At 48.5% G+C, this 12373-nt stretch overlaps 1 protein-coding gene across 1 annotated transcript in view; it reads left to right on the forward strand.

Moving 5' to 3' along the window:
* LASP1 (LIM and SH3 protein 1) overlaps nt 1-12373 on the forward strand; it is a 659855-nt gene that overhangs the window by 494900 nt on the left and 152582 nt on the right. The window contains exon 5 of the mRNA XM_078645624.1: nt 9479-9620. Coding sequence (XP_078501750.1) covers nt 9479-9620 — 142 coding nt within the window. The remainder of the gene's footprint in view (nt 1-9478; nt 9621-12373) is intronic.

A 12373-nucleotide genomic window follows, 5' to 3' on the forward strand; every position in this document is an offset into this window, starting at 1 on the left:
GCCCAACTACTGCGATCAAAAAGGTGTGTTTCAGTCCGGCAGTTCAAATCACTTCTGGGGATGTTTTCATCCTGCATTCCTTTAGACCCCTGCAAGAGGAGCTCAACAACCAATGGTTACAGGTTTCGGGGTCCTTCGATGATCTCATCCACATCACTCCCTGGATTCGAGAAACCTTACACTGGTGGACTTGTAAGAGGAACGTGGCAGAAGGCTGCGCATTCCTAGCAGAAGCTCCAAGTTTCGTCCTCACCATGGATGCCTCCCTCGAAGGGTGGGGAGCACACCTTCAAGGTTTGACGGTCAGTGGAAAATGGGACATTCAGCAGCGGACGTGGCAGATCAGCCTTCTGGAATTGCTAGCTATCTTCCTGGCCCTAAAATCTTTTCGCACCATTCTCGGGGCATCAGTATTGATCCGGATGGACAATACAACAAGTATGCATTACTTGGATAAACAAGGAGGAACGAGGTCTGCCCTGCTTTCTCGACAGGCCCAGCAAATTTGGAATTGGGCGATCCGACACCGGATCAGCCTGTCTGCGGTCCATGTTGCGGGAGTTTCCAATGTCCTTGCGGATTCCCTCAGCAGGTCAACAGTTTCCAATCACGAGTGGGAGCGCATCAACCAACGTTGGATCGAATTTTTCAGAAGTGGGGTCGACCCGATCTGGACCTGTTTGCGACCAGTCAGAACCGCAAATGCCCATTCTTTGCTAGCTGGCTTCCCCACGAAGGATTGTGTGGGAATGCGTTTTTTATGAATTGGTCGCAGATCTATGCTTACGCCTTTCCAATGATACAGTTGGTTCCCAGGGTTCTCCGGAAAAATGAAGGAGCCCTGTCGCCTAATACTCATACTCCCAGGTGGCCTCGCCAATTCTGGTTCACAGAACTCCTCCTTCTCACCGAATGCGATCCCATTCAGTTTCAACCAATACGGAACCTTCTATCAATTCAGAACGGACAGATCTGCCACCCGGACCCTGCATCTCTGAGATTAGCGGCCTGCAGACTGTAAGGAAGTCTTAGCCAATGCTGGAGCGCCTTCCACTATTCAGACGTAGAAGCTTAAATGTAAGCGATTTTGCCTGTGGTGTCAAACTGATAACATTCATCCAATCCATGCAAAAGCGGAGCAGATTCTGCCCTTTTTGCATCTAGCAAGATCAGGCCTTAGCCGCTCAAAACACTTTAAGAGTAGAATGGCAATCTCAAGATTTCGACAGGATGGTTCCAACTCTTTATTCCGCTAGGATCATTCAGCAGTTCTTCAAAGGATTTTTCGAATGTAGTGAGAAAGTGCCATATTTCTTGCATTGGTATGCCCCACTTTTGCTGAACTGCTGATGTGCTTTGACTGAGTGTGCACTGGGCTCCTGCCAACCAGGTACCCAGTGCCTGTGTTCCTTCCCTAAAGCTGTGTTGAAACAAAACCCAATTGGCATCTCTGGTCACCTATCAGCCCCTAGTAAATGGTACCCAGGACATGGTGACCAGAGAAGATCCCTAAGGGCTGCAGCACTTACTGTGCCACCCTTAGGGGCCATGTACCCTGACACCCAAACACTTTCTTTGCAGGCTGAGTGTCTAAGTACAGAACAAAACAGTCGACATGGCACACATCCCCGTGTGCCATGCCCACAAACCCCACTGCCCTGGCACACATCAGTCACCCCTCTAGCTGGGTACCCAATGTAGTGGTGTGGGCACAGGTGCATGAGTCCTGTGCCCCTAAAGTGCCCAGGGCCATTCCTGGGCACTGTAAGTGCAGTCCTGCCATTTAAGAGTATATGGTGCTGGGAGGTAGTCATTACGAACTCCATAGCACCATGATGGCTTCACTGAAGACTGAGAAATTTGGTATCAAACTGCTCAGCACATTAAACCCACACTGATGCCAGTGTGAGGTTTAATGTAAAATGCACCAGAGGGCACCTTAGAGATGCCCCCTGAAACCTAACCTACCATCCACGTCTGGACTGAGTGGCTGCCCAGGCTGCCACACAGCAGACCTGTTGCAGGACCCCTGGGTGGAGAGCCCCTCGCTCTCCTGGGCCTGCAACAATGCACATCCTGGGCGAGGTGCTAGGTCTCCTTCCCCAGGATCGGCAAGGGGAAGCTTCAAAGGCATGCCGCCTCTGTGAGCTTCTCCAGACCATTTGCTGTACCCAGCAACTAGCCCCTACCAGTATTGACCCCCACTCTGGCTGGCGGGAAACCCTACGTCAGGAAGGGGGGTGTGCCAGCCTGTGCTAACCCCACCCCTCAAGTGGGGGAGGCGAGGTGAAGCATGACCCCGGGCTGCGGCCATCTTGAAGATGGGGAGCCCTGCCCAATCACAGCTAGGTTCCTGTCCTCCTCCCACCGGAGAGGAGCAGGCTAGGGAGTGTACCCACCCCTGGACAGGGACCTATTGGTCCCTGCCCTTGCCCTACCTGTAACGCCCCTAAATTCAGTATTTAGGGACTCCCTGAACCTTCCTTCCTCAGATCCCGATAAGAAAAGAAGATCAAGAAGAGAAGACCTGCTGTGCAGCTGCTCACAATAGGACGACACCCACTGACTTGGCCCCAGCCCTAACGGCCTGTCGACCCTGGAACCTGCTCCTGCTTAATCCCAGCGACTCCTGCGGACAGCAACCTTGGGACATCTGGAGGACCTGCCTGCTTTGACCCTCTTAAGGACTGGGACTCCTATAAGCAGAGGCTCTGCTTCAACAACCAACCCTTTGTGCCTGCCAGGAAGCTCAAGTCCTGCCCACTCTGCGCCCGGCCCGTGCCCGATAGATCCAAGACCACGAGGACGTGCCCCCGGCAACTGGGACCCAAAGTCCAGTGCCCGAAGACCCTCCTCGACGAACCAGAAAAAGCCTGTAGCCTCAGAACCAGGGACCCCTCCAACCGCGACCAGCCGAGGGTCAGATTTCCCGACACCCAAAGACACCCCTGCACCCGGCGCCCTGTGGCTCCCTGTGCCTCCATTTGGGGTACCTACCTCTTCTCCAGGATCCCAACTTACCTCTCGAAGTTGTGGTCGCACCTGAAGAATCACCGACCAGAGTCTGCAGCCTTTTTTCCCTTTTTACCTTTCCCGTTGAATAACATTGAGCGCCCGACGGCTCAAAAGCACCCTGCACCCAGCCGCTCGAGTGCCTCTGGTGAGTGCAACCTTTGCCCTATCCTACTTCCCCATTTGCCCTGAGCAAGAAAAAATAGGAGCCCAGCTCCCACAGCCGTGTGTGTGGCCTGCTAGCCAGCAGCCACCAGCCGAAGGCCCCCTTCCTCTGTTTGGTTAACATTGGGCCTAACTACCTCTGCACCCGGCTGCCCCTGTGCCGCTGAGGGTGAACCAACTGTACCTACCTGACCCTGGGGGACCCCTGAGTCTATGCCCAGAACCTTAACTTCAGCTGAGTACTCACCTGGAAACCGGTAACTCACTTACCTGCCATTGGATAACATTGACTGGTTTGACTCGAAAAATCTTCTAAGTGTGAAGTTTTGAAAACTTAAAATATTCCTAGAAAATCAGCCGAGTAACGAATTCCGAAGTACTCACCTGTGATCAGAAGAGAAGCCAGTACTGTACCTTGTAGCCCAGTATTGAACCACAAAAGTAATCCGAACCGAGTCTACCATTAACCTGTGTTTTCTCCATAGGAATCCATTGTCTGCTTTTCTATGAAATTTCTCCTGTCTACTTTTGAAAACTTGAAATATTCTTTAAAATTCGCACATACTACTGAAACATAATTACTCACCTGTCTTAAGTAGAGATCCCAATGCTGGACCTAGGAGCCCAGTACTGGATTACAAAAGTAACAAGAACATACTTTACCTGTAACCTGAATTTTCTCCCATTGGATAACATTGCCAGATTTTCACTGAAAAGTTTCTAAGTGTGAACTTTTGAAAAACCTTTTTATTCCTTAAAAATCCTTGCAATAACCAAAACGTTTTTACTGAACTGTTTCCAGCTTAGACCCCAGGACTGAATCTAAGATCCAGTCTTGGACTTACAAAAGTAATCTGCAAAGTAATAAACTGTAATTGTGTAGAAAAACCCATTGAACTCAATGCTAAATTGTGTGTAGAACTGTGTTGCCTATTGTAACCCCCGTACCTATTGTGTTTACAAAGTAATTGCCTTTCTGAAAAGCAATAACCTGAGATTGAATCACTGAGAAAGGTATATTTTGATATCTGTTGGTTCTAAAAATAATACTATATCTTTTGATATAAAAACAATTGGCCTGGAGTTCTGTCCTTGAGTGTGTGAAACCTTTTGCTGACTGAGGGTGTACAACAAATGCTTTACACCATGGGTACTCATAGTACGGCCCGCGGGCCAGTGGCGGCCCGGCAAGCCTTCCGTGGCGGCCCGCGGACCTTGAGACATCATACCCGTGTTTGAAATTATTTTTTTTAAGAGTGTCTGCAGCAGCGCGAGAGACTCTGCTGCTCTGTGGGGGCCGGGCGATCCCAGCGATAGCCAGAGTAAAGCTGCAGGGGCCTAAGAAGAGGCCCCTGCAGCTCAAGGCCTCATTAACATGAAAATGGTCTTTTAAAGACCTGTTAAGTGCTCGGGTGCGGCTGTGATTGTGTGTGTGTGCCCCGGCTGACACACAGGCAGGGTGTGATGAGAGGGAGGGGGACGGAGAGAGAGGGAGGGAGAGTGAGTGAGAGGGAGGAAACCCCTTTTGTATTTGGTAATCATTCAATCCTCAGGTGAAATTAGCAAAAACAGTTCCCAACCACGCACCAGCCAACTATTTTCAAAGTATTAGGCAGTCAGTATTTTAAGACGCTTTTTTTTAATTCATCGAAAAGCCAGTGCTTCATTTTCCCGCACACTGTATTTCTTCTCAGGAAAGCTGCCAAGCACTCGTTAGCGAGTATGAATATCGGAGCAGCTACCTTAGGCACTGTAGCCCTGATAACTGTCTTGAAGTTGGCAGGCGAATTCCCACCTGTTTTCTTATAAACATATGCACACCTCAAAAGAAAAGCACATTCTTTAGCTGGAAAACGACCTACTTAATCGGCGCTTCTCACTCGCTCAGTCTATTGCCCCACATTCAGGGTCTACCATGGAATGCAAGACCACCCAAAAGAAAATTCCGATTTAAATTTTTGTCCAAAAATAATGAGCGCTAACAAATGCTACTGCAGCTTTGAGTAACCTTCTTGCATGTAATCGGTTTTAAACCCAAACAAGGTAATTTAGCACTTTCCCTATCCTGGATGCCTGTAAGAATTCGAATACTCTTTCATATTCAGCAACACATTTATAGCACAGGTCAGGTTTTACTAAGAAGGATTGCCCAGCTTTTATTTGGTTAAAGTAGTGTATGTACTATTGATTCAGCGCCGACTATTAGTTCTAGATTTGACCCTATGGCTTCCAGAAATTATGCGCTATATTTGTTTTAAAAAATATTATGTTTTTGTAGGTGTTATCTATTCACAACCCTGTTTGCGGCTTTGAGTGTGTGTGTGCCCCGGCTGACACACAGGCAGGGTGAGATGAGAGGGAGGGGGACGGCGAGGGAGGGAGAATGAGAGGGAGTGAGAGGGAGGGAAAGGGAGTGAGACGGGGAGGGAGGGAAAGGGAGGGAGAGGGAGACGGAGAGGGAGTGAGATGGAGTGAAAGGGAGGGTGACGGAGAGGGAGTGAGAGGGAGGGAAAGGGAGGGTGACGGAGAGGGAGGGAAAGGGAGGGTGACAGAGAGGGAGGGAAAGGGAGGGTGACAGAGAGGGAGGGAAAGGGAGGGTGACAGAGAGGGAGTGAGAGGGAGGGAGACGGAGTGAGAGGGAGGGAACAGGAGGGAGATGGATAGGGAGGGAGAGGGAGGGAAAGGGAGAGTGAGAGGGAGAGAGGGAGGGGGAGGGAGGGAGAGAGAGATGGGGGGAGGGAGGGAGAGAGAGAGGGAGAGAGATAGTGAAAGGGAGAGAGGGAGATAGAGACAGAGTGAGACGGAGTGAGACGGAGTGAGACGGAGTGAGACGGAGTGAGACGGAGGGAGACGGAGTGAGACGGAGTGAGACGGAGGGAGACGGAGGGAGACGGAGGGAGACGGAGTGAGTGAGAGGGAGTGACCAAGAGAGAAAGAGAGAAAGAGTGAGAGATGTGTGTATGCCAGGTCTGGTGGTTCAGTGGACGGAGACGTCGGCTGCAGGGACCTGTGATCAACCTCATGGTCAGTTTTTTTTATTGCTCTAGCCCCGCCCCCTCCCCCACTGACCCCGCCCCCATCGGTGCGGCCCTCGGACACAAACCAAACTGTAAATTTGGCCCCTGAGAGAAAGTTTGTGAGTACCCATGCTTTACACTGTCCTCTGGTACTGCCTTACTGCTCGACCAAGCTACCACTTTTGAGAGTAAGGTCAGCCCTGACTTTAACCTCTGTTATACCTCTTGGGTTGGTGGCCTCTATACACACTGCACCTTACTTTGGTCCAGTACATATAGAGCCACTTTCTCACAAATGTTTCTTCCCATCCGGCGTCCACTTCAATCCTGGCATCTTAATGTGGTACTTGCACAGCTTACGCGACACCCCTTTGAACCTATTCATAGCGCGGATGTGTAGATTCTATCTTGGAAGGTGGTTCTTCTGTTGGCTTTAACATCAGCTAAGCAGGTCAGTGACATTCAAGCCTTCCCTAATAAACCACCTTTCCTTCAATTAACCTCTAGCTCGGTAGTGCTACGCACTAACCCCAGTTTTCTTCCTAAAGTACCTTCGGACTTGCATCTAAACGAACCGATCATTTTAAAGATTTTCTTTCCTAATCCTCAATCACCTACGGAAAGAACTTTGCATACCCTTGACTTCAAAAGATATCTGAAATTCTATTTACAACGGACTTCTTCAAGCCGATAATCTGATCAGCTATTTGTCGCCTATGGAAAGATACGTCAGGGACACCCAATAACCAAACAGACCATAGCTCGTTGGATTTCTACTGCAATTTGTTTCTTTCATCAACAAGCAGGAAAACCATTACAAACCACTCCGAGAGCGCATTATACTAGAGCAATTTTCTCCTCAACTGCTCTTTTTGCTGGGGTGCCTCTTTGTCAAATCTGCAGAGCTGCAACGTGGTCCAGCAGGCACACCGTTACCAGGCACTACTGTTTGGAAACTGCCAGTAATGCAGATTTGTCTGTGGCACAAGCGATTCTCTGTAATCTTTTTAAATAAGGTGAGCCTCTGTTCGTCCCTCATCCTCTTTAGTATTTCTCAGGTACAGTTCATCTATGATTGTTTAATATATATATATATATATAGATATATAGATATATAGATATATATCTATATCCAACAGTTTGCCCGCAAAAGAGGGAGAGGCCTCACAACAGGTGGTTCTGTAGCCAACAATCTTTATTGGAGCGCTCAGCGAGGAATCACAACTCGGCATCACAAAGTAACAGTCCCACCCGACGCGTTTCGTAGAAAACCACTTTTTCAAAGGCACCTGGACTTGGCGAGTTGATGCGGCAATTTACAGCACTATTTCAACCTTCTTAACCACACCCCGTGGGCGCGGCCACTACTGGAGCATGATGGTCCATGTAGTGCCTTGTATTTCTTCAGTGAGTTTGTCGTTGCATCAACCTAATTTTTGCCTAATAGAACCAACAGTGGGTGGTGGTGTAAAGCGCAAGTCCCCGCTGATAATACTGCTCTCAATAACAGGTTCCTGTTGCCAGATGCAGCGGCGTCGGTTGGCGTCGCTGCTGGAACGCTGACAGTGTCTGGGCCCCTTCCGCGGATCAGGCCAGCCGCTAACAATATCCAACAGTTTGCCCGCAAAAGAGGGAGAGGCCTCACAACAGGTGGTTCTGTAGCCAACAATCTTTATTGGAGCGCTCAGCGAGGAATCACAACTCCGCATCACAAAGTAACAGTCCTGCCTGACGCGTTTCGTAGAAAACCACTTTTTCAAAGGCACCTGGACTTGGCGAGTTGATGCGGCAATTTACAGCACTATTTTAACCTTCTTAACCCCACCCCGTGGGCGCGGCCACTACTGGAGCATGATGGTACATGTAGTGCCTTGTATTTCTTCAGTGAGTTTGTCGTTGCATCAACCCAATTTTTGCCTAATAGAACCAACTCAGGCATGTGAATCTATGAAAGATACCCCAAATACTGGAGAAGAGCAAAAGTTACTTACCTGTAATCTGTGGTTCTCCAGTATTGGTATCTTTCATAGATTCACATGCAACACACCCACCTGCCCTCAGAGGCTTTTCTATGCTCTTTTCACTATGGATCACACTTGCGTGGGAAATCTGAGAGCCTGAGCCTCTGTGGAGAACATTCTAGAGGGTTCTGTCACCTGATTGGCTGTAGTTTGACTGTATATAATGACTTGGACGAGTCCTAAATGTGGAGGTTTTTTCCTTTTTGATTTGTAGCTACTTTACTTCCTGGTTCTGTTACCTTTTGTATGGTTATTATGTGCATATTTATTGCTATTTTTATGTACCGTGGGACTCAGACGACGGGAAATGATTCAGGCATGTGAATCTATGAAATATACCAATACTGGAGAACCACAGATTACAGGTAAGTAACTTTTGTTGTTCTTCAGAGCCACTGCTGCAACCTAGGATCCCCTGCCTCCATGATAGGCATACCCGGAGTCGCCACTGACAAGCTCACCTCACCTCACCTCTCTGGGTTATATGGTGGACGCCATTTTGGTTTATGCCATAAATGTGCTGCTCCGTCCTCTGAGGTGAGATCATGGGCTGCCCAAGCCGTGCCACCTCCAGATGATTCCTCAACCACTTCTCCCTGGACTTCCCTGTTAGGCATCAAACATTGGACTGCAGTCTGCTGCAAGTGTTGGACGGAGTGTCCGTTACCACGTGCTACCAGGTCACCATTTTTGCCACACTCTCAAGACTCGTTTTAGGAAGTTTCTTTCACATTTTCAAATGCCAACTGCTGGCCAAATGTGGGTAGCTGTCCTTTCATTGTAGAAAGTACAACTGTCTGTACCACAGATGGAAATTATTTCTTTTGGTGACTGCAATCTCTTGATTAATTATTTTTCTCCATGTTTGTAACCACTGCCTTTAAAAATACTCTTGTTGATGAGCAAGTTATTGCATCTTAGGTGTGGGGCACCTAACTTTCTGGTGTGTAAATTCTACCCGGAACTGACTGCTGCCATAGTGAGGACATTGCTAACCTGAAGTTATTCCAGAGGGTTAAATAGACTAGTTGAGCTGCTGAAGGCATGGTGCAGAGACTTCTGGATATTATCTCATGTGGTATGGTGAAAGATTAATGTTATCACTCAGTTGTCTACCATAATGGATGATTAGATATTTTCACTTTCTTTAGTTTTTCTACTTGCCAGGCAATCTTGTCTAGATCATAAACCTTTGTAGTTTTCGTTATGCTGCACACTACCCCTAGTTAGATCTTTACAGACTTCTTCTAATATTTCTTGCAGATAAAGTACCATGAAGAGTTTGAAAAGAGCCGGATGGGTCCCAGCACTGGGGAAGGTGTGGAACCAGAACGCCGGAGCTCTCAGGACACAACAAACTACCGGAGACCCTCAGAGCATCACTACTCTCCACCGAGCACCCCTGGTAAGAATAGAATGTTATTTTGTAAAATGCTGGCCTTATATTTTTTACTTGTGCGCAGCACCATTTAAAATACCTGGGTACTTCTCTACCTGATGACAGCTAGCAATTCATTGACCAGGCTTACGTGAAATGTAATGTTTGGCATGTGTGGCTGTAGAGACATGTGCTCTACTGTCTAATGTTTGGTCCCGAGTTGTGCAACTTGTCCTTTGAAGAAGTCTTTCGAGTCCCGAGGTAAGGTGACTTCTCTCAGTGATACTGCGTATAAGCATCGACTCCTTTGTTAGATTGTTTTCTCTCTGCTGTCTGGGTTGGACATACGTGCCTCTCCTGTGTGTTCAACTCAGTTTGGTACAAGTCTTCGGATCTATTCTCTCTTCAATGGTATAGTTACTCTCAATCAAGCTTTTTCAAACTATTGCTGCTAGATACTCATCATAGAGATGGACATTCATCCATCGCCCTTCGCAGCGCCGCCCATCTCAGGCTTACCTTTCTGCGTGCAACGTCTGTACAGAAGATGTGATCCTGATAGAATGAACATCATTTCGGTTCTGCCTGCAGTGTCTGGCCAGATATCCGTACACAGACCTCCACCAGGTGTGTAACCTTTGCCTCTTACCAGATCACCACAAGGCCGAATGTGATGCCTGCAGTCTTTTCAATCCAAAAAGACACTTTGCGATAGAAGGGTGCATCGACTGGAAATGTCTTGCCACCGTGAGATGACACTCCCAACATCTTAGGTGAGGAGCACACCTAAGAAAATCTGGAAAGCAAGCAGGACGTTGCAGCATTCTCCTTTCAGGCAGCGCATGAGTACTGTTTCCCCAAACCCTTCTCCACCAAAAGAGTTCCAAAGTTTTGCTCTTTCCACTGCTACTGGTCGCCGGACCGCCACTGTCGGATCCATAAAAACATGATTGAGGCATGTGAGCTGTAGATCACATGCTTTGCATACTCCTGCGATCTAGTGTTGGGTCCGGATGTTTTCACTTTGTTTTTCTTCGAAGAAGTCTTTTCCAGTAACAGGGTAGGCGACTCCTCCTTTCGGTGATAGTGCGCATCGGCATCGACTCAATTGTTGTTTTTTTTCCCTCCATCGGGTTCGGACGTGAATTGCTGAGCTCCGGTTCAACATGTTCCTACGGTTTGCCTCGGTATGCAAGACACTCACCCTCGATGGTATTGTTTCCGATCACATCTCCCATTCTTCGCATATCTTACTTCGATCGGAAAGCTCGTGGAAGGCCGTCTGGCCTACCCGCGTCAGTCCGTCTCGCAGTCGATGGTATGAACTTTCTTCAAATTCTGCCCTTGCTGTGACGCGAAATACCTGTGCTCCGACTCGCACAAAGTGTGCAACCTGTGTGTCTCTGGAGCACAGAGAACAGGACTGCAATGCGTCCCAGGCTTTCTGCTCCCAAGATGGCACTTCGCCACTGCCAGGCTCGATTATGCGACATACAGAGCCAACGCACAGGCTCCATTCCGGACATCTTCGGGCAACAATCGGACGTAGTGGCAGGGGATGCTATGGGAGCTGAGGAGGAGCAGGAACCGATTTCCAATTCAGAGTTGGTCTCTGACCAGGATGAAGGCATTCCGCATGGACAACGTATTGTGAGTACAGATCCTCCTTCGTCCCAAGATCCAACTAAACATAAAAAGAAGGCTCCAGTCTAACCTGCGCCCTTGGGCCCCGGTCGGCACCGAGACCACGCTTCTGATGCCCCGCTTTCTGGCTCTGCACCAAAGCCTACAAAAAAGCCTTCCGCTCTGAAAAGCCTCACTCCAAACCCTGCTCTGAGCCGAAACCTTCGATATCAAAACCGAAGTCTGGCTCCTGCCCAAACCATTTGGCACCGAAATACACTTCGGATCTGTAGACACCAGCGCCTAAGACATTGGTGCCGAAACCTTTAGCCCCGAAACAGTCAGATGTGCAGAAATCCCCAAAAAAGCAGCTTTTCGACGCTCCCGTCAAAAAACAAGACCAGTAACAGAAGGTGTTATACATTCATCGAAAGACTGTACACATTACAACCATAGTGACTTTAAAAAGAAAGACTGATACAGAAGAGGAATATCCCATTCCTTTGAAGAAAAGTGTTGGAACTAACACTTCCCCTCATCCTCCTCCTTCACTCCCTTCTCATTTTCACCTTTACCAATTATACCTGTGCCCCTGACCACCACATATACCTGACAACTAGGATGAAGAGGGTGGCGATGGAGAGGAAGATCAGCCAGTACCTACAAGACCCATGGGTCGACTACAACACTAATTCACCCACAGGCAATGATCCTGACTTGTAACCTACCAAGCCCCCTCTACAGGACGACATTGTAGGTTATATTGGATTGCTGGGTAGAGCTGCCACCTATCAATGGGGTGCAGCTGCACAAAATACCTTGAAGAGGATTTCCTCTTTGAAACCCATAGCAGCACATAAACGTCATCACACACAATACCCATTCTCAAAGGGATGATCAGGCATGTAGATTACATCTATATTCTTACCCCTAGATAAGATAAGAAATACAAGCCAGCACCATCTGACCCAGTGTGTGGAAGAGATGAAGAAAGACACTGAAGTGGCCAAATCCGTGGGAGCCCTTCCTTTCGGCGCTCTTTCTACCACGAAGGCTCCAAGAATATCTACTCGGACACCACATCCACCTACAAGGGCAATTGCCCAACCCCCTGCCTCTAAGGGTTACTTCAGAGGGGGGGTTACAGAGGCAACAAC

This window comes from Lissotriton helveticus, chromosome 5_1 (assembly GCF_964261635.1).
Source record: "Lissotriton helveticus chromosome 5_1, aLisHel1.1, whole genome shotgun sequence".
NCBI lineage: Eukaryota > Metazoa > Chordata > Amphibia > Caudata > Salamandridae > Lissotriton > Lissotriton helveticus.